The sequence below is a fragment of the Podospora pseudoanserina genome, chromosome 6 (genome assembly GCF_035222485.1).
Source record: "Podospora pseudoanserina strain CBS 124.78 chromosome 6, whole genome shotgun sequence".
NCBI lineage: Eukaryota > Fungi > Ascomycota > Sordariomycetes > Sordariales > Podosporaceae > Podospora > Podospora pseudoanserina.
In genome coordinates, this window is record NC_085925.1 from 1,271,786 (window position 1) to 1,297,342 (window position 25,557).

The window sequence follows — 25,557 nt, forward strand, 5'->3', positions numbered from 1 at the left end:
ATATGTCGACGACGACGTCCATGGTGAAGCCTTCAATTTACATTCTTTTATGAAGACATTATTCCGAACCTGCAGCCTGTGCTCTAAGACTTGCCTGCGGGTGCTAGTAACAAAAATCTCTCCGGCTTCGGAATTGTGCTCAACTTCTTCATGTCGGTCTCATCCACCTGGATCCCCTTCTCCCTAGCCAAGTCAATGACGGCCCAGATTCTGGAATCCTTCTCCCAGTAGCACCGATCCAGCAACGCCATCAGAGTGTCGTCCGTGGGGTACTTGGCGACTCTTTGGACCAAATGCTCCCCCATATCCCACAACCGCGCAAACGCCAGGTCAAGGTCCCCCTCCCTGTCAGCCGCAAGATTGCGCACCGTATCATTAAGGGCCACCAACGGCTTCCTCACCGTCATCGTTGGGTCGATCCGCGGATAGGCCCGAGCAATCAGGTTCCAATCCTCCGCCGTCTTGGCCTGTCTACACAGGTATCCCAGCCCCCAATCACTCCCCTCCATAAGCGGCTGCACCCTCTCAAGCGCGTCCACCAACGCCCCCATATCCCCCTGCAAGCCCACAAACTCCAACAGCGCCACCGGCCCCGAAGCTGGCACCTTCCTCCCCTTCTCCTTCAACTCTCCCAAAATCTCAAAGACCCTATTCGCCATCTCCGGCTCCCTCACCAACAACCTCAGTATACTCCTCGACTCCTCCTTCAACCCGGGGTACGACTCGGCCTTGATGCTCGCCACCTCCAACGCCTCCTTCAATTTCCCCTGATCAGCATAGCAATCCACCAACGCCTCATAATGCAACTCCGTCATCTTGATCCCCCTCCCAGCCAACTCCTTAAACGCGGCTGTTGCCAGCTCCTCATCACAATGCCTTGCCCCGGTGTTCAGAATATTATTCAACATCCCATCACTCGGCACCACAAGCCCATTCTCCACCAGCTTCCCCCAGAGGTATTTCGTCCCCTCGAGATAACTCTCCCTCGAACACTCCTCCAACATATAATACCACACCTCCATCGGCACCCCGTCCAACCTCCCTTCTTCCCCCCTCCCTTCCTCCCTCCCAGTCTCCAACCCAACCCTCATCATCAAAACCTGAAACGCCTCCTCCGTATACCCCCTCTTTCCCAGTACATGAACCACAGTATCCCACCCCGTCCCACTCATCCACCTCCTTTCCCCCTCCTCTTCCCACCCCACCACCTCCTCCAACGCCTCCAACGCCAGCTCCTCCTGCCTCTCCCTCAGTAACCCCAAAATAACATCCTCCCTCACCTCCTTGATCAACTCCTCCCCGTAAACAACCCCTATCCGTCTCAATATCAAGTTCCTAAGCGTGTAATCAGGGTGAATAGCCAGCAATTTAATCGCCGCCCTCCAAAACTCCTTGCTAGGGGCAATACTGGCTTTGTCCATCTCCTTGAGAATGTCCTCGAGCTCCCAGGCTGAACCCCGTTCTGGATCCCAGTTTGCAACAACCAATGCCCGGTAGAGGAGTTCATTCGGGGGTTGGTGACGGTCGGTGACGAGGTAGTGGACTAGTGATCTGATTTTGAGACCCGTGAAGCGTTTGGTGTGTTTGGAGTGGGAAGTCAACAGGCGGGTGAGGGTGAGGAGGAGGGTGGGGGTTGACAAGGAGGCGAGGAGAGATGGGGGGATGGTGTTGTCGGGGAGGGTGAGGATTTCAAGGGAGGGGGTGGTGATTGCTGGGGTTTCTGGTTGGTCGGTAGTGGCTGTTGTTGTTGTTGTTGTAGTAGTAGTAGTTGGTAAAGATGAGACCTCATGCTGATATCGCTCCTTCAGCAGCTTCCGGTTGGCTTTTTCATGTTGCCATAACCTCTGGTGTTTCCCTGGTCGAGTCTTTTTCGATCTTTGGGCGAGCTGAGAGCCATCTTCAATAACAGGTTGTTGCTGTTGTGATAGCATCAAGTTTGAAGTAAGCAGTGCAGTGCTGGAACCATCTTCTTCATGAGCAGCAGCCGCAGTAGAAGTGAGCCTGCGCGGTACTAACGGCCTCAGCCTCGACGTCTTTTGAAAAAGTGCCGCATCGATTGACGGGCAGAGACACCTCCAAAGGCCATCGACAACTTGGCGGGGAGCTGCCATGTTAAGATGGTCGTGAAATCAAGCTTCTTGGTGGTGGTGGTGACCGTTGATCAGGTTGAAAGCTCAACTTAATTTTTTGGAGGGGCCAGTGCCAAGACTTGAAGTCAAGGTACGTACCTTCTCACTCAGACGCCAGATCACGTGGGTCCCTCTGTTCGTGTGACAGGCTCTTGTCCAACATGAAAGCTGGCTGTTTATTTTCTTATTGTTTTCTGTTATTATTCTTGATACTCCAGGCCAGTGAGACAAGCCAAATCAAACGCATGCTATGCCGCAACAAAGGTATGCTGTTTTCACACCAGCCAAAGCAACCCTGCCTTCCAGCTCAACACATGACCGGGTATCTTCTTTTGGCTGTTAGAACCTCCGCCTGTCCCTCAGACTCGGCAACCCCAGAAGAGCACTGGGAACAGCCTGAACGGCAGCCGATAATCCCTGCCTTCCCTCGCCTTGAACCGCCGTAGTAGCATATGAGCCTCCCCATCAAACACATCACTCTGGAAACAACTCCCCCCTCACGCACCCCTATTCCCACCTCTCCCACCCTCCCACCTCTCCCTCTCCCACCCCTCCCTCTATCACCCCCACCCCTCCCACCATAATCCCTCTCTGATGTCCTCCCCGTCCCCTCTATACCCACCCCCACCCGACTGCTGCTGCTCTTGACAATATCGATAATCTCGTCCGGAACCCGTAGGTATTTAATCTGTCATTCCCATCATTAGCCCCCATCCCCATCCTCCCCCCAGGGCTCCTACTCACATTATTCCCCTTGACATAAACCTCCGGCAACCTCACAAACTTATCCCCCTCCTATTCAACCCGTCAGCATTTCATTCATTCCCCTCCCCACCAGTGAATTTAGAGCGTAAAACCCACAGGACTAGTCTGCACCACCTCCCTCAACGTCAAATTCATCCAAGTATCGCACAGCACCAAATGCCCATTCAGCGTCTCCCCGTTCTTGAGCTCGACCAGCATCGGGTGGCCCTGCGCCGCGTTAAGGAGACCAAGAGGCAACTGCAACGCCCACCCCACAATCAAAATCAGCAATATACCCTTTTTCCCAATCCCCCTCTTGACGTACCATCTTTGCCCGCCTATTCTCTCTTCCCTTTTCCTTCTAAAACCCAACCTTTTGCCGCGCGTAGAAATCGTTTTCAATCGAAAAAAAGATGTTCGATTGACCGGCGTGTCGTGTGGCGGCAAGTGATGGGTAATTCGTCGTTTCGTTAGGTAAGGTAGGTAAACAAAGTCGCAATGAATAGGTGGTTGGCAGACATCAGACAAACAAGCGCCGCCCAAGAAACATGACCTCAGCGCGTCTCCCTTCCCTAAACCTCCCCCCCCCAGCCTTGCGGGGACACTGTAGTGGGGGACCTGAACCGTGCACAGCCGACAATTACCCGACTAAATTTCCCCGCTAGCGCGCGACCGTTGTGGGGACCTAAACTTTGATGAGACGACATGGCACGAAAAAAAAAGTCCCAGAATGGGAGTCAATAACCATGTGAGGGATGCACTTCCATGAGGGAGACGAAAACAACTGCGAGTCTAGTGACATTGAAGGCACTCTGATACCAAAATCTCAACAGCTGAAGTTTTCTGTGGACTTAGAATCAAAAGCAAAGCAAAATCATTTGATGAACCAGCAAAAGAGTAAGTTTGGACGAGCTGGGAATCGAACCCAGGACCTTTCGCATACAGGTGAGTATGCTAAGCGAACGCTCTACCAACTGAGCCACACGCCCGTGGTTATTTGATGGAGGTTACACTCAGACGCAGCCCCTATCATTGAGATCATTCCCTTGACAGCGCACATCTCACTCTAGCAAGGGACTTTCAACCACAGTCTGATGTTCAAGATAAACCCATCTGATATCTATGTAACCTGACAAAAAACAACCCAACCATTTGGATGATGAATCCGAGATAGACTATCCCCCCCCCTTTGCGCAACGCAACAAAAACCAAGAGACCACACCAACCCGAACAGCATCCGTTACAGTAATCCATTCCGTCATGCGTTCCCAAATCCTTTGACACGTTACCCACCACAGCCTGAGAGACCAGCAAAACACGCCCGTTTTAGCTTCTTTCCACATTGTTCATTCTGCCAGCAGGTTCGTCATGGCGTTAAATGGCGCTCTCTCGGCTCTTGCGGTAACTCGCCTGCGGAGCAGCTGGAGTCAGTATACGCACTTCTTCTCTCTCTCTACTGGAAAGAATAAGCCGAAGCACGACTTGCCTCCTGTTCAACTTGCAGACCGTCAATGACAGGGGCAAGTTCACTGAGAATCTCGTGGGCCTTCTTGTGAAACTCAATCTGAGCAGCAAGGAGCTCGGCCAGGTTGCGCAGGGGTTCGGGGGTATCGACAACCTATTTGTGGGTTAGGACAATCAGCGCTTCGATCCTCGGCCTCTATGGGTGACAAGAATACTCACGTTCTTCATGACACCAACAGCCTCCTCGGTCTGTGTGACAAACTCATCCTCAGCCTTCTCAATTTCCTCTTGGGCCTCAGGGCTGAGCTCCTGCTCGTCGTGCTGGCCGCTAGGGGCAGCTCCACCAAGCTTCCAGGTGGTGCCCTTGACACGGGCCTTGACAGCATCCAAAGTCAACCTGGCCTTCTCGACCGCCTTGCGGGCGCGGGTCGCAAAGGTGATGTTGGTGTTCAGGGTGGTGTTCCACCCAGCCAAGAAGCGGCTTTGAACCTGGGCGTCCTGGGCGAGGCGGGCCTCTCCAACACGCTCCATGGCGAGCGCATACTTCTCGAGCGCAGTAGCAAGAGGATCCTCACCGGAGGAGGTGTGTTGCTGGTGGAGAGCCTGGGAGCTGGCCAACGAAGCGCGGGCGATAGCATGATGGAAGGTCTTGGGTTGAGGCTTAGCCGAAGGAGGGGCGGTCAGGGCAGCCTGGGCTTCAGCGGGAGAGGTAGCGCTCGACAACAGAGTAACCTTCTCGGAGACGGTGCGACCAAGGTCCTGGAAGGTCTCCTTGATATTAGGGGGGTAGTCGTAGGCCTCGTTGGAGTATTGGGAGCTATCCAATGATGGAGGGGTCAGATGGTGCCACCGAAACAACGAGCTCCGAGCTCAGAGAGCATCCATGTCACAAACTTACGTCACAGCCAGCATCTTCTGGTGGACAGCCTTGAGCGCATCCACGCGCTTCTCAAGGTCGATGTAGTCGGGTGGGAGTTCGGTCTGCAAAGCCAACATGGTCAACCACTTTGTTCCCTTCCCTTATCGCCAAGCAAGCCCAACGCCGCCAGGAAGCTATCAATGCGCACCTTGTCCTCAGCCTGGCCCAGCTGCTCCTTGGTGTACTGGAAGGTGCGCGAGGCAAAGGGGGTGATCTGACCACCCAAAGAGCTGTAGAAATGCCATTGTCAGCGGTTGGCTGTTCGAATTCCATTGTTCTGGCGGCCCGAGCTCGAGGTTTATCAAAAGAATCTAGGGAGTCGAGAGAGGGGTTGTCCGTACGTGAGACTCTTCTGGAAACCCTTGAAAGCGTCCATCTTGTCGGGTTTGGGAGGTGCTGTATTGCAGTGTTCAGGGGACGTGCTTCTCGACGGCGGACTCAACGGGCGGTGACCGTAGCTTTGCGAAAAGGAGGATGCGAGGTTGACGTTGACACCAAAGCTTTGTGTCAAGTGGGCGTTGTTTAGGGGACAAGGCGCCGATCCCTAGCTGCTGACGCCCCGCTAAACATTCCGCGTTGCAGCAGTCAACCCTGAATTTCATTGGCCGCGTCATGCTCCATGCGTCGCAGCCGTGTTTCTTTCAGGCAGCCAAGCATAAGGTCCAAGCATGTGCTTCACTTTTTATCTTTGTGTAACCCCAAGCATCATCATGAGCATAAAACGTCGCCCTATGATCAGTGATGGCTCAACAACAAACAATCGATATATATGTATATAAATGACAACGATTTGTGTATCCTCGGCAGTATGAAGTCCATGATAAATACTTTCCACTTGAAACACCGGCATCGATATACTCGAAATGCAGTTGTCGAAGTATGGTATGGTAGATAAGTTCATATCATTCTCCATATGTAGACGTCACCTTTCAATCCGCCGCCTTCGAATCAGCCCAACTCGGCACAACCCCCCTACAAACATCCTCATAGTCCTCCATGACCTGATCCTTCACCGCGGCCTCCGGCGTCGTCCAAAACATCGCCCAGTTACTCCCAGGCAACTTTCTCACCCCCCTGCTCCTCTCAAAATACCACTTATTCACCGGGTTATCCTTCCTGCTCCTCCAGCACACCCCATTCGGGAAACAATCCCTCACCATGGCATTGAACACAATATCAGCCACACCTCCCGCCCCTTGACTCTTCTTCAGCACGGCAAACTTATCCAGGTAGGGCACTAATCTACCCGAGTTGTACGCTGTCTCCTCGTCAAGCCCGAATGGTCGTTCCCAGGTGAGGATCGCACCGCCTTCGTACTCGCCGGCGATGATGATACCTGCGAGGGAGTCTTGGACTCGGTTGAGGTAGTGCTCTGCGTCTAGCTTGCGGTCGAAGGAGTCGTTGATGAGGTGGATGAGTCGGGGGAGGTCGACGCACGTATCTGTTAGGTTCAGGCGGGGGGTGCCCGGTTTAGGTGGTTGCCAGGACCGTGTGCGGGTGTCGGGGAAGATGGTAACGGGGAGGCCTTTCTTCGCCAGGGTTGTGGTGGGCATTCGGGATGACCTTTGGTATCTACCATTTGTCGTTGATTTGATGCGGCCGATGGGTAGAGACGCCGAGTATATCGGCCGGTCGGTGAGAAGGTTGTGAATGATGGGATTCTGCCATCTTCGTGTTTTGACTTCACCTGCCATAGCCTCCTCGGCGTCTCTTCTGATATCATATGCTGGATTCGACTGTAGATTTGCGGCTTCGATTGGGCTGGTTATGATCGCGGAAGCTGTCGAGGGCAGGATTGCTAGTATGTTCTTGACTAGCTCTAGGTTTTCGATGTGTGAAGCTTTCGGGTTGCCTGAGATACCAGGTATTGGGCTCCCGTTATCTTGTGGTTCTGCTGCACCCAGGGTCGCCTTGATGCTGTTGAACTGCTCTTCGAGATTGATAAATACCCGCGCGCCATCGCCCAGGTTCCTAGCGGGAATTCCACCAAAGGGGTCGATGATGATCACCCTGTCTACTACCGCGGTCCGGGTTTGATTTTGGCCAGCATTGACTTGAAGTCCAGCAAAGTATTTTGCCAAAGCAAAGATCACTTCATTTGCGTCAGCCGCCGTGTGCTCTAGAGTCTCTTCGACCACTGCCCGAGAGGGGACCACTAGGATATGGCCATGCCTGAGCGGCGCGGTGAATGCCTCTCCAAAGCCAACGGAGAGCTTAGTATGACCAAGAGACGAAGCGCTTGGTGGAGTTGTACTCCGTTTCCAGATGCCTCCATCAACAAGTTCTGCGCCTGGTGTGCCATACTTTTGAATGGCTTTCTGAAGTCGGTCTGTTTGTTGCGTCACCACATCTTTCCAATCCAGAACTGAGCTTTTCTCTGCGCTGCATTCGAGAACGATAACACTTCGAAGACCCAGATCTCGCAGCCGGGTGAGCGTCTTAGCGACGCCACCCAGTAAAGTGTCGTCCCACGTCTGAGGCTCGCGAAGCTTCACAATCGCCACACGTGGTACTTCATCGGCCTCTAGAAATTCCACTGGAACGGAGCCTTGGACGAAAAATGACACATCCTTGGCTTCTGGGATTGCTTTGTCGCTCACAAGGGCGGTAAAAGCTTGTGATTCCTTTGGCACCGCTTTGGCTTTCGATGACCCATAGGTCTGAAGGTATGCCTTTGCATCCCGCTTGGTCGCCGACGACTCCAGTACTGAAATCAAAAACTCCCTGTCTGACTCTCTCTTCTGCTTTGCTTCGGCAGCAGAAGGGTGGCTTCGGCTGGGCTTTGCGCCATTCTCAGCCGAGGAGAAGTGACGTCGCTGAGACACTGATGTCACTGACGTTATGGTGGTGTGATTTGGCCGTTGCTGGTCGCGACAGATTGAGGCCTAAAAGCGCTCAGATTAATACCAAACTTCAGAATATGACTGATCGGAAAATGTAGCGATATATGCGCCAAGATATATCTCACCTGAACTACCGAGGTCGCCTTCTTCCACGCACCGTTGCTTCTCGTGAGCATAGCTGCGACCAGTGGCATCGGGCGGGGCGGTTTGAGTCACAAAAACTGTGATATAAATTATTTCGAAGAACGTACGGGCGGCCAGAAATGGATAATTCAATCCAGCACGCCCTCCTCATACAACCTGCATCCGCTTTGGTGTGGTGAGAATCCCTCGAAAAAGATGAAAGAAAAGGAAAGACGGAAGGGTCCAACCTCGGGACTCCATCTGACCACGCAACGCAGCAAAGCCCCGAACACTAAAACCCCATGTCGGTGAGAATTATCAGATCATCAGATAAGATACCCCGCAAAAAGGGGAAAAGGATGTTCCTTGGCAGTTCATCAAAGACCCAGAGCATATCTGGTAGCCGTAACCATGTATTCTAATTTGGCTGGTGTTTCATTCCGATGATTGGGTGTACCTAAAAACCAGCAGCTCAAGAGGAATTACCCCGCGGTTTGACCATATCACCAAAACCGTTGCAGTATGACATAATTGACCATTGAGTTTCTTGAAAAGGCTCAATAGAGCTCAGATGAGATGACTTCTCATCAAAATCAACGAGTTGAGCAAGCCTGGGAAGATTGCAACCATGTCAAGCCAGACAGACCTCTCAAACATGCAATCGCACCCACTCGCTGATATCCATGAACCAACAGCCTCTCCCCCATTAGCGAGAATGACATGAGCTTGTCAGATGGAGCATAAAGCCGATTGGACTTCCCGGTCCCAATCGACGGCGGGCCGGTCCTCTATCTGACCGGAAACCGGAAGAGGGGCAGTTTCCCCACTAACTCTAAGTGGTCCTCATAGCGAAGAGTAGAATTAATATATCTTGGAGCACCTTCAACTCTAATGTGATATCTTTGCTTCTAACCGGAATTCCCCACAGGCTCGACAACACATCAAACTCACCTACCAGTACCACATCTATCTCACAATGACCCCAACAGTCTTCTGGATTGGCCTAGGAAACATGGGCCGAGTAAGCCTCTCAATCCCCCCCTTACCTTCATATGTATCCCAACTAACACCCCCAGGGCATGGCCAAAAACCTCGTTCTCAAAGGCCCCCTAGACAACCAACCCCTCCTAGTCCACAACCGCACCAAACAACGCTCCCTCGACCTCGCCTCCCAACTCCCCCCTGGCAAAGTCACCATCCTCGACTCCATCTCCTCCGGCGTCCGCCAAGCAGACATCATCTTCCTCATCCTCTCCAAAGACTCGGTTGTCGAATCCGCCATCTCCGAAATCCTAACCCACGACCTCACCGGCAAGCTCATAATCGACTGCTCAACAATCCACCCCACCACCGCAACCCGCATCGCCAACTCCATCACCTCCTGCGGCGCCCAGTTCCTCGCCGCCCCCGTCTTTGGCGCCCCAGCCATGGCCGACGCGGGACAGCTCATCGGCGTTCTTGCCGGCCCTTCCGCCTCAGTTGACCGTGCCCGCCCTTACTTCAAGGACGTGATAGCCAGAGCAGAAATCGACATGTCTGACGAGCCGTACGGGAAAGCCCTTACTCTAAAACTGATCGGGAATACTTTTGTCTTCAACATGGTGGAGCAACTTGCCAAGGGGCATGTTCTTGCTGAAAAGTCTGGTTTGGGGACCAAGTATCTGCATCAGTGGGTGAAACAAATGTTTCCGGGGCCGTATGCGGCGTATTCGACGAGGATGCTGAGCGGGGATTACCATACGAGGGAGGAACCGCTTTTTGCGGTTGATTTGGCTAGGAAGGACGCGGGGCACGCGTTGAAGCTGGCGGAGGAGGCGGGGGTGAGGATGAGGAATTTGGAGGTGGCGGATGAGCATTTAAAGGAGGTGAAGGAGTATGCTGGGGAGAAGGGGGATATTGCGGGGATTTTTGGGGCTGTGAGGAGGGAGGGGGGGTTGGGGTATGAGAATTCGTGATGGGCTATGTGGGAGTTAAGGGCCACGGTAGTATTTCACTGTTGGCAGGACGGTGATGAAGTCTGCGTAGAGTGGAGAGATGCTATATCTTAGAATAGGGGAGTGCCTATGGAGAAAGTTGCTCTAATGCTGTCAAGATGCTCAAAAAGTGTAAAGAATGAACTTGGTTATATCAAGAACTGGTCCCAAATTGTTACTTTGCAAGCGATCACTAAAAGAGACAACAGCCCCTGTGTCATCCCTCCTCAAGAAAAAGACCGTAGAGTGACGTTCAGACCTACAACAACAAACTCATTGATTCCACAATAGTCCCCTCACTCACTCACTCTAGAATTCCACCACCCATTCATGATCCCTCAAGGGAAACATCCGTCTCACAATTAAACTTCAACTGCCCGGCAGAAAGATACTGCGCCGGGCAATCATACTCATCCTCCTCCGTCGGGCGACGGTGGCCCCAAACCTCATTTTTCAAACCCAACCAAGTTCCAGTCCCGATTCTTATAAATAGCTATTCACCCAAGTGTCAGCACACATCCTCTCACAGCCCGTTACCTCAATAGTACTCACTGAAATGACCAAAATCAACATCATACTCCAACCGCTCGAGATCCTCCGGATTCCCATTATAGCACCCATCCCCATCGCAAACAACACCCTCGATCTTGCTCACGTCCCACTTTTGGAGAATGAGCCGGGTATTCTTGACGTCTTCGCAGCTGTGGGGGGGGAAGCCGGGGAAGAACAGCCAGAGGATCTCACCGCCGCTGCCGAGGTCGGTGCATTCGTAGATCCAGATGTCGGCTTTGGCGGTGGTGGCGAGGGTGGTGAGGGTGGTGAGGGTGGTGAGGGTGGTGAGGGTGGTGAGGGTGGTGAACTTCATTTTGGAGGGTTTGGAGGGAGAAATGCACAACGGTTGTTCGTCTCCGGTGGTTGAGGGTTGAAGCTGATCGATGGCTGGTGAGTAGAGGAGGGACAAACGGCGGAACTTGTACCTCCCTCTTTATACCTGAGACGGGCGTTTGTTTGTGCCTCTCTGAGTTGATCAATAGTGAAATGGCAATATCCCATGTCTACCTAGTCTTAGTCTGTTGGTTCTGAGCCAAGTCAGCCAACGGTAAAATCGTACCACGATAGCCGCTGCGATCGACATGGTGAACTTCTAGTTTCGTGTCACCGCCGTGTGGATGGTGATTTGTTCGAGGAGAAGCTAGAAAGCAACTACCTAGGGGAGACGTACAGCCGATGTTGTCATATTAACTATTTTGAAGACATTTAAAGTTCGAAAAATGATTCTCCATTCGGTGTTAGTAGGATTTTATGTCAAGGTTGATTCCAAGGAACGTGGAGATCTTACGTTTAAGGGCTAATACAACCATGTGAAGCCAAGCAGACGACGAGACGCTCTGATAGTACCATGCTCTCTCTCAATACACCCATGAAATCTTCAAAATCCCCATAAAGTTACCTACATCCAAACATCTCCAGAGCCACGATCCCCCGGAAGAAAAGTTGACCATCAACCACAGCAGAAGACCAACATAGCGCCCCAATGGCGGAGAATTGCTATGTACATCAATATCTATCGTCGATCTTTAGGAGCAAGGTACAGAATGTGAAGTTCCTAAAGAGGCTTGTTTTCTCGATCCACTCTCTATGCTTGTTCTCAGTCGATACGTTGCGATGCCAAGGGCTGTTGGGTTCGATATGGGCAATTCGACGTCATCTCGAGACTATTGAACGAGGACACGCGATATGTTTGACTGGGACTTGAGTAAGAAAAGCATCGACAATGGCCGAAAACAATCGGAGATTTTGGGCATTGGCCATTTGGTTTAAGGCCTTTGAGTTTGACTTGTTCAGCTTGTTGGAAGGTGACAGATAAAAATGACAAACAGCTCAACGGTCATCCACACTTTGTTTGATTGTGGTGATGCGGCTACGAGAACCCGGTGGTTTTGGAGTCGAACATGGAAGCTCTCAGGGGTCGAGAGCAACCGAGGTTGGGGACATGCCCTCGGCCAGCAGGCTTACCGCTCGACCATTTGGCCGGTGCAACTGGTCCTTGTTGCAAGATGTGTGCGGGAAGAAATATATATACTGTCGTTAGGAAGGAGCAAGCTGTTGGCCTGACAGGTTCTCTGACAGCTTCATAACGACGATGTCGTGGCTGGGGCTGGCAAGGCAGGAGTCGTCGATCTTACCCTAACCTACCCAAACTGATACTAATGTATTTAGGAAAACCACGTAGGAGTTTGAAATCAAGAGGACATCACAAAATGGAATCATCGACCTGGTGTCTTGCTGAAAGAGAGGAAAATACCAAGTGTATGGCAACAAGATGAAAGATAAATACCGTAATTGCAAACTCAGCGTAATATTTCACGACCGACAGCGGTCTTGGCATTTCCATTACATAAGCAGCACCCTGCACCCAGAACCCCGGTCCAAGCTTGCCTTGTTACATGCTGCGCCTTGAAGCTCCAGCATCATCCAGCCAACCTCCAACCAGCCGCCGCAACACCATCGAACCTGTCGTCGTCGTCAGGAACATCAACGATTAATACCACCCCCGAAACGACCATCATCGCCATTCGATCAACAAAATTTCACTTCCAATTGAAACACCACCCTTACCTACCCTTCCAAATCGCGCAGCACCAGCACCCCTCCTCCCCGTCAACGAAACCAAACATTCACCATGGCCAACGGGTACGTCCCTTCCCACCCCCAACATTTACCCCCAAACCACCCGCAACAACAATGTTATTGCGCAAATAGCTAACCACCACCCCAAACAGATGGAGCATCTTCATCGGCCTAGCCATCATTCTCGCAATGTGCACCGCTGCCTGGGTCTTTGCCCCCAAGGGTGAGAACCAAGTGTACGTCTTCCCCCTCCTCACCCCCCACCCTCCCAACCTCCAACTAACCTTCTCTCCCCCACAGCCTCTGGCGCTCCTCCCTCATCCTCGCCTTCGTCAGCTGCTACCTCATGTGGGCCATCACCTTCCTCGCCCAGCTTCACCCCCTCATCGAGCCGAGACGGTCCGACATTCGCAAGGAGTTTGTCCACCATTAGACCACATAACCATAAGCTACAACGAGATGGCACATACAAAACAGATGCAAGCCTCAACACGAGGCTAAAACTATAGGCGGCGAGCAATAGGACGATGATGACGAAGAAGAAGAAGGGGGAGGTTATTGGCATTGTTGTACGAATACCCACGGCACGGCATTCATAAACAGATTCATTTTTTGGGGCTGGCGTTTATTTGTTTTCTTTTGCTTTTTGGGCGGCGGTTATAGGACGAACCAGGGGGGACGGGAATGAATCAAGCCTTGATAATGGAGGCTTTTGGGAAGAATGACGGCTGGAATTTGTACATTTCGCAAGCGGGCAAGCCCTTCGGAGGCTTAATATCATGAACATGGGGCACACGTCTTTTCCATCAATCCATGTGATAAATACCCAAAAGTCAACGCTTTATTACTTTTACCGAAAAACACTCCCCCTTTATCCCACAGCCAACCTCCCCGCCCAATCTTTTAGATACCCCAATAGCACCCCCAACTCCCCTAACCCCCGTCCATCACCCCCCATTATCTGGCCCCCTTCCGTCCCTGCCGTCCAAGAATCCACCCCTTCTAACCCGGCAGCCCACAGCACCACCCTCCCCATCGCCCATCTACTTAGCGCCCCTGCCATGGCCAAGAACGCGGCAACGCCGTAGCTGCAGTCGAGCAATATCTTCAACGCCTCGACATTATTAGCCACCACCGCCCACCCTAGCGACCTGGCCGCGGCGGGAACGTCATATTCCCATATGACCATCAGAATAGGGAAGAGCTTCGTAGAAGAAGAGACGAGAAGGGCCGTGGAGACAGAGTTTGGACGGGGATACCGGGGTAGGATGCCGAGGAAGGGGAGGGGTGAGAAGCGGGAGGAGGTGAGGAAGCGGATGGATAGGTGGAAGGAGAGGGTTGTTAGGGTGCAGAGTAATACTGTTATCGGCATCATCAGCATGACTGATTGTTGGGGAATTGATGGGGACACAGACGGAAAAAGACGTATTGAGTAACAATGGGGCGTTCTGCCAGGCCCTCGGTGTCACTGCTCTGCCTTTCGATCCTAGCCCAGGTGAGGTAGACGTCAAATAGCAGTAACAAAACCCCTAACCGGACGATGCTCGGGGCGAAGGCGTCTTCTTCTTTTTTGGGGTGGTCGGGATCGGAGGGGTCGGAGGAGGGGGTGTTCATCAGTGTGTTGTGGAGTAAATGTCGGTACACCTGCGGTTTTATGAGGACTAAATCGATGAATAGCACCACAAAGTCGTGCTCGACGTATTTGTCGCAGAACCGCCCGCAGTTCTTGCAGACGGTGAGCCGGATGTTGTGGCCGCCCGAGGCGGAGGGCTTGTTGGTGGTGGAGGAGGTGTTGCTCGTTCCGCCCTCGCGCCAGAGGGTTTTCACTGGGTGGCGGCATTCGATGCAGATTGGCATGGTTGCGACTGAGAGGTGGTTATCGTGACATTTGAAAGGTTGTGTATAAAGGCAAGGGGTGCGCCGTGATGCACCGGTTTGTCGTCGTGTAGGAATATTGAATGCGATGGGGAACTGATGATGCTTGATGGTGGTTTGAATGATGGACAGTCGTGATGCGCCCCGATAAGGGTTCTTATCAATGACGCAGCTACTCCAGGCATGCGCAGGGAAGCTGGCTGTTGGAAGTGCGACCCCCTGAATGAACCCTGATGGTCAACCTAGACCCACGCACTTGTCAGAGAGAAAAGAGAATGATCCAAAAATCTATTTTGATCCAATAAATCCAACACGCTGCGCCAATTCTTGCTATATACCCTAAACAAGCATTCAAAAGAACAGAAAACAACAACCAGCAATCCGCAATGAAGGGCTCAACCTACGCAATGCACCACTTGCCAAATTCAAACCCCACTTCCTGAGCTACAGAGATCCTAATCAGCCTTCTTACTCACTCCCCTCCCCCTCAGTGCAGCTGCCTCTCCAAAACTCCTCCCTGATGGGCCAGCAACAGCCGGACTGCCCAAAGTCCCCCCAAAATTCGGGTCATGCCACCCTCTCCCGTCATCATCACTTCCAGTGTTCTCCAATTCTATCAGATCACCCTGTCCGTTACTCCCTCCATGCATCCCGCTCACCCGCCTCGGTCCCAGAATAGGCGTGACGTTCCCCGATTTTGCAAGTTCGACACCTTTCTCGATAGCGCCTCTCAGCCAGGTTTCCACAGCAAGAGCCGCCTTGTCAAGACCTGTCCCTTGTCTGCTCATAGCGGAGGTGTCCTGGCCCTCTCCAAACGGGCTCTCCGCAATGGTAACCGGCGCATTAGCATCGTTGGTGAAGCCAAACCGAGCCCTTTCCATGCCCATGGCCGACATGGAAGGCAAAGAGTCAAAGTTGAATCCGGGAACATTCTTCTTAGCCCAATCGTTGAGAGGGTCTTTTTGTGGCCCAGGGGCTCGCACATTTCTGCCGAGCGAGCCTACACCTCCTGGACGGCGCATCCATGCCGGTCGGGGATCGTTATCGCTGGTGGTAGCTGTCGAGTTTGATCGGGTGGGTAGGTTTCCATGAGAGGATGCAATCGGAGAACGGGTGGACAACAGCGAAGGGCGCCGAGAAGAGGGACTTTTTGGGCTTCCAATATTTGGCTCAGAAACACTGGTGTTGGGGGCATCAACTGAAGCTCGAGGCGTTGACAAAGATGACATGGTGTGAGTGCTTTTCTTCCTGCGAGGAGGAAAGTACCCAAGCGACCTCCGAGAAACTCTGGCAACTTCGACTGGGTGAGGATGGGAATCGATTGATACCCACCGTACATGGGTCCATGGCCGGTCGTCGTCGCCTGACTGTGATTGTTGTTCCAGCTGGTTACTATTTCCTGGATTCGAGAAAAAGTCGCCTCCATTGGTTGGCTGTCCCCATGGATCTGTTGTGTCTGGTGTTCGTGCCAACAGGTCAACCTTCGCTACTGGGTCGACTGGTGTTTCACAAGTCTTGCCCCTGACCTCACACGCATCCACCGGCATCATCAAATATTTCCTGACCTGGATTCCATCTCTTGACCAGAGCCCGTTGGCCTTTCGAAAAGCATCCTCTTGACATCTGTATTTTAGTACCACCCCGGCATACGTGTCTGTTGGTTGGACATGGTGAATGTAAACCAAGTGTTCCTCCGTTTCGTCATTCAATACTGTCCTGCGCAAATCCTCATCCGACCCCTTCTTCTTGAACTTTCTACCAAAATCCAAACCCCCATTCACACCTTCGTGGCTTTCAAGAATACTAGCAGTCCTCATCGCTTTCAGTCTGGCATCCCTCTTGGCCAATGTTCCAGTGCCAATCTCGTCGGAGCGGGGTCTGGTCTCACCTGGCGGCGCGGGGCCCCATGTGTTTGTGGCATCACCTCGACCGCCGCCTTGCCCCCCCTTTGCCCTGTTCCCGTTTGTTTGTGGTCGGTGCGACTCTCCGTTGATAAAAGACTCCCCGCCTGCAATCAATGTGGTGGCAAGGTTCTGGACCGAGGCCCAGCTTGGCGCCCAAGTGCCTCCTAACAAACCCGCGCCTTGTCCTGAACTTCCTTTTGTGTTGGGACGATTCCGCGCAACTTCTGTTCTTGCATCATTTCTGCCTGTTACTGAGCCAATATGTGCGGCGGGAATCGGAGTCGCACCACGGCTGGTAGACCGACTGGAAGAGTTGTCGGGGTCGTCTTTGTAACTGGCTTGGCGCCGGTTTCGTGGCCGAATAGAGCTGGAGTCGGAATCCCGGGAGGCGGCGGGCAGCAGTGTGCTCGAAGAGGCCCGCTGCGAGGGGTTCATTGCATCGGGTATCGCTCCGGTGAAGCCGCTGCTGCTGCTAACCTCGACGATGCGCCGCGATGACGGTATAAGAGATAGGGCATGGAATTATGACTGGAACTGTGGAACCATTGAGTTGCGGCGAAAGGTGAATACAGTCGTATCAGCTCAACGGACGACTGCAGGACGTTGGGGGACGATGTTGTTCAGGCGGTGGTTGGAATTGCAGCGACCTGTCCTTGATCTGTGACGCCGAAGGCCCAAAAGCAAACCCGCTAAGTCTCAATTAATTAATTAAGCCGTGGCCTGGTAGCGGATGCATTTGGTGAAGAGATCGTGAGAAAGACGGTGGCGCATGGAGAAATATCTCGGCCGGTACAAGGGAGAGTTCCTGTTCGCGCACATTCAGCAGCAAGGCGTCTCTTCGTTGCTGTGAGAGACGGAGAGATGCTGCGGTGGGAGGTGATGGGTTGTGTCAGCCAGGTTCCCCCCTCGGACCACTGCGTTCCAGCGTTCCTAGCCACTGCGCCGGGGCCACCCCTGCGAAGTCGTTCGTTTGACCAGAGTGGCCAATCAGTGCCAAGGATCACCCAACGGCATCAAGTGCCTTGGACCTCACCTCTACCGGGGCATGACTTACACGACTGCGATCTCTCTTCCCTCCGGCTACTTTTCAGTCCCTGATATCTATGAAAATAACCTCCATAGCCACAAGGAAACATGTTTGTCTTCTATCATGTCAGGCCGACAAAGCTCTTCTACTCAAGCCTCACGCTTGCTCTTCTTATTCATGCCCACCATCCACCGAGCAGGTCCACACACGTTTCAGCCAATCTTGTTTATGAGGAGAATCCAAATTATGTTGATATTCCGATGTACTACTCTACTGCCGGCAAATTCATAGTCTCTCCTACCCTAGGACAATATCTCTCAAATATCCTTCTATCAGGCGCCCAAATCATCGGCCAGCAACATGCACTTATTCATTATCAAAACAAGGACGTAAGTTCCGGATAACTGCATCCTCCATAGAACACGCCAAGATTCTACACACTGACCACCCTCCCCTCTAATGGGTGGGGTTGATTGGAAGCTGACAGTTGCAAGTGCGGGGCGACACCCTGAGGAAAGTAAACAAATATTCTTGTGTTTTTGCGGAGCGACCGCGGCGTGACCTGATTTGACGAACTCTCGATTTGCGACAACGACGACATTTTCTCCTCCCGACAATACCTGACCATCACCAGCGGGCATCGGGGATTTCTGCATACAAATCAACGCCACCATGAGGGTGACGGAACTAATTATCGATGTGAGTTTCACCGCCCAGGCTTTCTCTTGCTTGTCGTTGCTCTCCAACATTGGGCACCGCTAACCAGTTGTCGCATCACCAAAACAACAGGGCTTCAAGTCCTACGCCGTCCGTACCGTAATCTCGGGCTGGGACGAATCCTTCAACTCCATCACCGGCCTCAACGGCTCGGGAAAATCCAATATCCTCGACGCCATCTGCTTTGTCCTCGGCATCACCCACCTCTCCACCGTCCGCGCGCAAAACCTCCAGGATCTCATCTACAAGCGCGGCCAGGCCGGCGTGACAAAGGCCAGCGTCACCATTGTGTTCGACAACAAAGACAAGAAGCGATCGCCCATCGGCTTCGAGGAATACGCCACCATTTCGGTAACGCGACAGATCGTGCTGGGGGGCACGACGAAATACCTGATCAATGGCCACCGCGCGCAGCAGCAAACGGTGCAGAACCTGTTTCAGAGTGTACAGCTCAACATCAACAACCCCAACTTCTTGATTATGCAAGGTCGGATTACAAAGGTGCTGAACATGAAGGCGGTGGAGATTCTGGCCATGATTGAGGAGGCGGCGGGGACGAGGATGTTTGAGGATAGGAGGGATAAGGCGTTCAAGACGATGGCGAAGAAGGATCTGAAGCTGCAGGAGATTACAGAGCTGCTGCGGGATGAGATTGAGCCAAAGTTGGAGAAGCTGAGGACGGAGAAGAGGGCGTTTTTGGACTTTCAGCAGACACAGAATGATCTCGAGAGGTTAACGAGGATAGTGGTGGCGCATGACTATGTCGTGTGTCAGGAAAAGCTGAAGCAGTCGGGGTCGGATCTAGAGGCGAAGAAGCAACGGCAGAAGGATCTGGAGGCTTCGGCGGAGAGGTTGAAGAGCGAGATTTCACATTTGGAAGAGGATGTGGAAAGAGTAAAGGCGCAGAGGGATAAGGAGTTGAGGAAAGGAGGAAAGGCGCAGGCGCTGGAGGAGGCGGTCAAGAAGTACTCGAACGAGCTTGTACGGCTAGCTACGGTGATCGACCTGAAGCGGACCAGTCTGGCGGAGGAGGAGGAAAGAAAGATTCAGGCTGAGAAGGCTGTTACCGAGCTGGAGGCGACACTGCAGGAAAAGACCAAGGCGTATGAGAAGACCAAGGCTAAATACGACACAGCGAAGGATGCGGTGGAAAAGCAGAGTCAGGAGGTGGAATCCAAAGAGGAACTGCTACAGACGCTGCAAACCGGTGTTGCATCCAAGGAAGGCCAGGAGAGTGGTTATCAGGGTCAATTACAAGATGCGAGGAACCGGGTGACTGCTGCTACGACGGAGCAGGAGCAGGCCAAGATCAAGATTGCGCATTTGGAGAAGCGGATAAAGGAGGAGGAACCGCGAGCAAAGAAGGCCAAAGAGGCAAACGCTGGGCTGTTGAACGAGTTGGAAGGGCTCAAGGTGCAGGCTCAGAGGCTGGAAAAGGAGCTGGGCAAGCTTGGGTTCCAACCAGGGTCAGAAGGCGAGCTGTACAAACAGGAAAGCCAGCTCCAACAGATTATTCGCAATCTGCGCCAAGAGTCGGACGCTCTGAAGCGCAAGGTTGCCAATATTGACTTCAACTATGCGGATCCAGTGCCAAACTTTGATCGCTCCAAGGTCAAGGGTTTGGTGGCTCAGCTGTTCACTCTCGACAAGCAGTTCATTCAGGCTGGTACGGCTCTGGAGATTTGCGCTGGCGGTCGTCTCTACAACGTTGTTGTGGATACTGAGGTTACTGGTACACAGCTCCTACAGGGCGGTAGGTTGCGGAAGCGCGTTACCATCATTCCCCTAAACAAGATTGCTGCGTTCAAGGCCTCTGCTCAGACAGTTGCCACGGCGCAAAAAATCTGCCCGGGGAGGGTCGACTTGGCTTTGTCTCTTGTCGGTTATGACGAGGAGGTCTCGAGGGCGATGGAGTACGTCTTTGGCAACACGCTCATTTGCGCGGATGCCGAGACTGCCAAGAAGGTGACTTTCGACCCCAACGTCAGGATGCGCAGTATTACTCTCGAAGGCGATGCCTATGACCCCTCGGGTACCCTTTCCGGCGGCAGCGCTCCCAACTCCAGCGGTGTCTTGGTGACCCTGCAAAAGCTCAACGAGATCACCAGACAGCTCAAGGAAGCCGAGGCCAACTTGGGCTTGCTTCATAATCACATCGCCCGTGAGAAGTCCAAGCTCGACCAGGCCAAGAAGATCAAGCAGGAGCTCGACCTCAAGTCCCACGAGATCAAGCTTGCCGAGGAGCAAATCAGCGGAAACTCTGCTTCGTCCATCATCCAGGATGTCCAAAACATGAAGGAGACGATTGGCCAGCTCAAGGAGTCTATTGTCGAGGCTAAGCAGCGACAGGTGGAGGCCTTGGCTGACGTCAAGCGCATCGAGAAGGACATGAAGGACTTTGACAACAACAAGGACGGTAAACTGGAGGAACTGCAGAAAACGGTCAACAGCCTCCGTGCTTCGGTCGCCAAGATGCAAACCTCGCTCAAGACTTTGCAGAAAGAGCTGCAAAACGCCCAGCTCGACTCTGAGCAAGTCTCTGCTGACTTGGCCGCCGCCAGGGAGCAAGTGCAGGAGATTGATCTGGCTATTGCCTCGCAGCAGGAGGAACTCACCGCCCTGGCCTCCAAGGCTGAAACGATCAAGACCACCCATGACGAAGCCCAGTCCGAACTTGATGCGGAAAGGCGGAAACTCTCCGTGTTTGACTCGGAGCTCAAGTCTCTTGAACAGGCCACCCGCTCCAAGACCTCGCGCATTGCCGAGGAGAAGCTTGAGCTTCAGAAGTTGGGCCATCAGATTGAGAAATTCGGCAAGGAGTCACAGTCTGCACTGGCGCATATCCAAGCCTTGGAAAAGGAACACGAGTGGATCCCCGACGCAAAGGATCAGTTTGGTCGTCCCGGCACGCCCTATGATTTTAGGGGACAGAATTCTAATATTTCAGAGCTGAAGGCCACGGAGAGGAACCTGAGGGAGAGGAGCCAGGGGTTGAGGAAGAAGATCAACCCCAAGGTGATGAACATGATCGACAGCGTGGAGAAGAAGGAGGTGGCGCTGAAGCACATGATGAAGACGGTGATGAGGGACAAGAGAAAGATTGAGGAGACGATTGTGAGTCTGGATGACTATAAGAAGAGGGCGTTGGAGGAGACGTGGAGGAAGGTGAATGGGGACTTTGGGGCCATTTTCGAGGAGCTCCTCCCGGGGTCTTTTGCGAAATTAGACCCGCCAGAAGGGAAGACGATTAGTGATGGGTTGGAGGTGAAGGTTTGTCTTGGGAAGGTGTGGAAGGAGAGTCTGACGGAGTTGTCGGGTGGTCAGAGGTATGTATTCTTTTTGGTATGAAACGGGATGTGTGCTGACGGAACATTAGATCGCTCATTGCACTTAGTCTGATCATGGCGCTGCTGCAGTTTAAGCCGGCGCCGATGTATATTTTGGATGAGGTTGACGCCGCGTTGGATTTGTCGCATACGCAGAACATTGGAAGGCTGATCAAGACGAGGTTCAAGGGGAGTCAGTTTATTGTTGTGAGCTTGAAGGATGGGATGTTTCAGAATGCGAATAGGATTTTTAAGACGAGGTTTAGTGAGGGGACTAGTATGGTGCAGGCTTTGACGCCGGCGGATTTGAGGTGAGAAGTGTGTTTATGAATGAGGATGGGATGGATATTTGGAGTTTGGGAGGGCGGGGTGGGAAAGCATGGATGGCTGGATACAAAGGGATGGATGGGTTGCTTTTTGTTTGTTTGGTTTTCTGTTTGTTGATATAGGGATGGGAGTGGTAGATATGATGAATGACTTTTCAAGTTGTACACGATATTATAGTATGTGTGAGTTTGGCCGTGGTTGTGTTTAGTGGGATACATTGTATTTTGTCTTGATTGTCATTTCGTTGGTGTGTCTACGTTGTTGACTGCAAATAATCATAGGACAGGCTATATTCCTTCGTCTGAACTCCCGTCTGCAGCATATATGTGTTGGGTTTATGTAGGTAAACAACGTGATGTAACCGACTGACAAATGTCAGCTGTCTTTGGGTGGAAGTTGGCAGAGGCAAAGCGGCTTTGTCTGTGAAGTGATTGTCTTATATTATTACACAAAATCTACTCTGCATATACAAGGAACTTTTGTCTCTCTGTCCCCATCTATCCCCTGTTCTTGCCAATATCCAGATCGCCTCATGATTCTATATATCTTCTCCGCCGCCTCTCACACCATCCTCCCCAACTGACTCTCTCTATCATCACCCACTCTCCCTCTCCTCTCAATCAGTGCCCAGGCTCTCTTACTGATTAATATACCTATGCCCCCCCCTCTCTCCCACCTCCACACTCATCCCAACCTCAACCCAGCTCTCCAACTTCTCCTCCCCATCAAACAAGGGCGTCAACTGCATCCCCAAACACCCCTTCAGCCTCGCCCCCTCATCCACATCCCTCAGCTTCCTCAAGCTCCTATCCGGCTCAACCGAATGCCTAAACCCACTATCCTGATTCACATTCGGCATCTTGCACCTCACCGTCCGGCACGACACATGAAAAGTTGCAGCAGCAGGCTTGCTCTTCTCCCCCTCGGCATCATCACTCTTCTTAAAACAGACCTCTTTCCACGTCTCCTCATCATAAGGGGGGTTGTTTTCCTCGGGACCGTCGACTAAGAAAGAAATCGGGGGTGTCAGTGGCTGTGGGGCCACGCTTACAGGGGAGGGGGAACAGTAAACGCCGCAAAGAAAAATAACACAAGAAAAAAAGGGTGTGTGTGTGGAGTAGCGAGCGGCTCAAGAGACAACACCGCGGGGAAGAAAAGGTACAGTAGCAGGGGGGAAAGAAGAAAAAGGGAAGAGTCTCGTCGTCCCCAGTCCACTTCAGCCCATTGTCAAAACTCTCCCCCCAGCCCAGAAAAACTCACCGCTTTCCGTGCTTCCGTGAAACAAACCAACAGGGTCCAGGGGACTCGACACAACAGTCTTGATGATAACAACAACAAAAAAGGAGAAAAAAAAAGTATCGAAACATACCAATGATGTTGGCGCGAAACCTCCGCGCGTCCAAGTCTTGTTCGAGATTCTCGTCTTTAGTGATCTTGGCGCTGAAGTCGCGGATGCTGGAGAGGTTAAGGAGATGTAGTGGATACTGCCGCAAATGGCCGTGTTAGAAAACAACACAAAAAAGTCACACCCATCGTCAGCCCCTCTTTCTTAGTTGATTTGCGCGAGTGAGTGGTGGTGCGTTTCATCACCAAAAAGTCTGTGGGTAGGACGGCAAATCGAACCACGCTCTTCATTCACAAGCCAAAAAATGCCGAAGTGAGGGGAGGGAGGGGGGTGTGCAGACAGTAAAAAAATGAAAATAAAAATATGAGAGATAAAAAACAAAAGCTTACAGCATCCTGAAATCCAGTCATAGGCTGGTAACCCGCCTCCTCCCTCCCCGGCGCACACCTATGCACCTCTCTCAATCGGCCCGGGTCGACTCGAAAAAGCCCGAGCCTGTTGCTCACCCCCAGGTACAGCGCCAACTCCCGAGGTAGGTCCTTTTCCATGTTCAGCGCCGACACCACGTCCTTCCAGATCCTGACCTCTTCCCTCTCGTACCCTTGGGACTCAATCTCGTCTTGCGACGGGAAACTCACCGGGAGGACAAGCTGCTTCTGCGGGACCGCACCGCGGCCCCGTGCGAGCTTGGCGGCCACCCAGCTGACGACCCCGCGGAGGCCTGGCTCTTGCCAGGGGAAGCTGATGAGGAGAAAGGAGTCTTTGATGCTGGCGTCCGAGTAGAGCGGTTTACCTCGGGCTTTGACCGGGTCCGGGCTGAAAAGCTCCACGGTGACGGTGGCTAGGAGGGGGAACTGCCGCTGGGTGATGAATTCCCAGCTTTCTTGAGGCTGGAGCTTATCTTCTGCTGACGATGGGTTGGTGCTGAGAGGAAAAGGGGATTTGAGTTGAGCAAAGGTGTAGAGGCGGTCAAACTCCAGGCCGTAGGGGAGCACCTTGCTCGAGGTGAGTTGGATGCCTTTGCATGACTTGACTGGGTAGATCCATAGCTGGTCGATGGTGGTTTTTGATGGTGAGGTTGTAGTAGTCTTCTTGCTTTTGGTGTGCTTCACACCGATGGGCGAATGTGTTTCAAGCAGTGCATCGCGCTGTGATGGGGGTACGGGGGGAAAGTAGATGAACAGAGGCAAGAGGAAAACGGTAATGGTGGAAATCAACAGGAGAAGGCCGGGAGCGTCAATGACTGGGCCGCTCCGCAGCAACACCGAGTCCGGGTCCTGGTCCATTTGTTGCCGAATTTATCGGTCGGTCGGCCGGACGTCTGCAGGATATCTTGTGGTCGTCTGCTGCTTGAATAATTATTGTTTTTTTTTTTTTTTTTTCGGCGGTTGACCGTTCGGTTGCAGTTGGCAGCTTCCCAGCGTGGCGGTTGGTGTCACCAACTTGCGCGCCCCCAACGTCTCACTTGGGACCGGATTACCTAATAACACGTCTTATTCACTAGCTGGCCATTAATTAGGTACTATCCACCACGACCCAAAATCCTGTTAAATTCATGTTCTCTCTAATTGCAATTTTTTTTTTTTTTGGATCGCTGCGTGTTTGCGGGAAGGGCAAATCATCCAAGATCATGACTTAAACCTGTTAAATATCACAGAGCTGTGTTTTGAGTGGCTGACTAGTGTGATTGTTAAAGTCGTGGGAACCACAAATCGGCGGTGCAGGTACCTTTTGATGGGTAATAATAATATATCAGATGTTCTGCGGGTCAAGACATGGGCCACCACCAGTTGTTATTCAGTGCTTAAAGGGGCAAAAGAGAACTAAAATAGATATATGATTGACGGCAGGCCACGTCAACAGTCGCTATACCCATATGAGTCGTTGTGATGTCCTACGTCAACCTGAAACCAAAAGACAAAAAGATTGTCAAGAGTTCAGATGGCGATCGAGCTCTCTGAGTATTCCCGACGGATCAAACCCCTATCGACCCGGCAATTTGACATAGGGCTGGCTTTAGCCCCATCAACCCGATTTGCTCTCCCTGCTATGTCTGGATGGAAATGTGTCTGATTGGGCTTCTTCGCCGCAGGTTCTGTCGGATCGCACTCCGCGCGCCAGTACAAGAAGAACCGGGAATGCGCCCCGAAAACAGCGACTGGAGCCGGTCACTGCCTCTTGCCGGGAAGGAACAATACTGGTTGACGCAC

General features: G+C 52.5%; 10 protein-coding genes and 1 non-coding gene across 11 annotated transcripts; 4 read left to right on the plus strand and 7 right to left on the minus strand.

Moving 5' to 3' along the window:
* Positions 1-83: 83 nt before the first annotated feature.
* On the minus strand, positions 84-3,201 carry QC764_0091440 (uncharacterized protein; the record flags this gene model as incomplete). Its single annotated transcript, XM_062940925.1, has 5 exons — positions 84-2,011; positions 2,709-2,817; positions 2,874-2,924; positions 2,991-3,131; positions 3,199-3,201. The coding sequence occupies 5 exons, from the start codon at positions 3,199-3,201 to the stop codon at positions 84-86; spliced, it is 2,232 nt and encodes a 743-aa protein (XP_062797363.1).
* Positions 3,202-3,777: 576 nt separating this feature from the next.
* On the plus strand, positions 3,778-3,862 carry QC764_0091450. Its single transcript has one exon. It is a non-coding gene; the product is annotated as a tRNA-Ala (tRNA).
* Positions 3,863-4,326: 464 nt separating this feature from the next.
* Positions 4,327-5,796, minus strand: QC764_603630 (uncharacterized protein; the record flags this gene model as incomplete). Its single annotated transcript, XM_062948869.1, has 5 exons — positions 5,598-5,796; positions 5,405-5,486; positions 5,236-5,318; positions 4,557-5,154; positions 4,327-4,491 (listed from the first exon to the last, which is right to left on the minus strand). The coding sequence occupies exons 1-5, from the start codon at positions 5,630-5,632 to the stop codon at positions 4,327-4,329; spliced, it is 963 nt and encodes a 320-aa protein (XP_062797364.1). The 5' UTR covers positions 5,633-5,796.
* Positions 5,797-6,017: 221 nt separating this feature from the next.
* On the minus strand, positions 6,018-8,843 carry ARG2 (Amino-acid acetyltransferase, mitochondrial). Its single transcript, XM_062948868.1, has 2 exons — positions 8,225-8,843; positions 6,018-8,141 (listed from the first exon to the last, which is right to left on the minus strand). The coding sequence occupies exons 1-2, from the start codon at positions 8,291-8,293 to the stop codon at positions 6,186-6,188; spliced, it is 2,025 nt and encodes a 674-aa protein (XP_062797365.1). The 5' UTR covers positions 8,294-8,843; the 3' UTR covers positions 6,018-6,185.
* QC764_603610 (uncharacterized protein) lies at positions 8,798-10,379 on the plus strand. Its single transcript, XM_062948867.1, has 2 exons — positions 8,798-9,243; positions 9,299-10,379. The coding sequence occupies exons 1-2, from the start codon at positions 9,199-9,201 to the stop codon at positions 10,175-10,177; spliced, it is 924 nt and encodes a 307-aa protein (XP_062797366.1). The 5' UTR covers positions 8,798-9,198; the 3' UTR covers positions 10,178-10,379.
* Positions 10,380-10,641: 262 nt separating this feature from the next.
* Positions 10,642-11,060, minus strand: QC764_603605 (uncharacterized protein; the record flags this gene model as incomplete). The annotated part of the gene is made up of 2 exons (XM_062948866.1): positions 10,642-10,688; positions 10,748-11,060. The coding sequence occupies 2 exons, from the start codon at positions 11,058-11,060 to the stop codon at positions 10,642-10,644; spliced, it is 360 nt and encodes a 119-aa protein (XP_062797367.1).
* Positions 11,061-12,604: 1,544 nt separating this feature from the next.
* VMA9 (H(+)-transporting V0 sector ATPase subunit e) lies at positions 12,605-13,688 on the plus strand. Its single transcript, XM_062948864.1, has 3 exons — positions 12,605-12,889; positions 12,979-13,062; positions 13,127-13,688. The coding sequence occupies exons 1-3, from the start codon at positions 12,879-12,881 to the stop codon at positions 13,257-13,259; spliced, it is 228 nt and encodes a 75-aa protein (XP_062797368.1). The 5' UTR covers positions 12,605-12,878; the 3' UTR covers positions 13,260-13,688.
* Positions 13,689-13,697: 9 nt separating this feature from the next.
* QC764_603600 (uncharacterized protein) lies at positions 13,698-14,766 on the minus strand (the record flags this gene model as incomplete). The annotated part of the gene is made up of 2 exons (XM_062948865.1): positions 14,242-14,766; positions 13,698-14,185 (listed from the first exon to the last, which is right to left on the minus strand). Exons 1-2 carry the CDS (start codon positions 14,681-14,683, stop codon positions 13,698-13,700), a joined length of 930 nt encoding a protein of 309 aa, XP_062797369.1. The 5' UTR covers positions 14,684-14,766.
* Positions 14,767-15,156: 390 nt separating this feature from the next.
* Positions 15,157-17,040, minus strand: QC764_603590 (uncharacterized protein; the record flags this gene model as incomplete). Its single annotated transcript, XM_062948863.1, has 1 exon — positions 15,157-17,040. The coding sequence occupies one exon, from the start codon at positions 17,038-17,040 to the stop codon at positions 15,157-15,159; it is 1,884 nt and encodes a 627-aa protein (XP_062797370.1).
* A 616-nt stretch (positions 17,041-17,656) lies between these two features.
* SMC2 (Structural maintenance of chromosomes protein 2) lies at positions 17,657-22,136 on the plus strand. The gene is made up of 3 exons (XM_062948862.1): positions 17,657-18,331; positions 18,422-21,675; positions 21,726-22,136. The coding sequence occupies exons 1-3, from the start codon at positions 18,305-18,307 to the stop codon at positions 21,988-21,990; spliced, it is 3,546 nt and encodes a 1,181-aa protein (XP_062797371.1). The 5' UTR covers positions 17,657-18,304; the 3' UTR covers positions 21,991-22,136.
* Positions 22,137-22,417: 281 nt separating this feature from the next.
* QC764_603570 (uncharacterized protein) lies at positions 22,418-24,761 on the minus strand. Its single transcript, XM_062948861.1, has 3 exons — positions 23,737-24,761; positions 23,372-23,486; positions 22,418-23,007 (listed from the first exon to the last, which is right to left on the minus strand). Exons 1-3 carry the CDS (start codon positions 24,631-24,633, stop codon positions 22,640-22,642), a joined length of 1,380 nt encoding a protein of 459 aa, XP_062797372.1. The 5' UTR covers positions 24,634-24,761; the 3' UTR covers positions 22,418-22,639.
* Between the last annotated feature and the right edge of the window lie 796 nt (positions 24,762-25,557).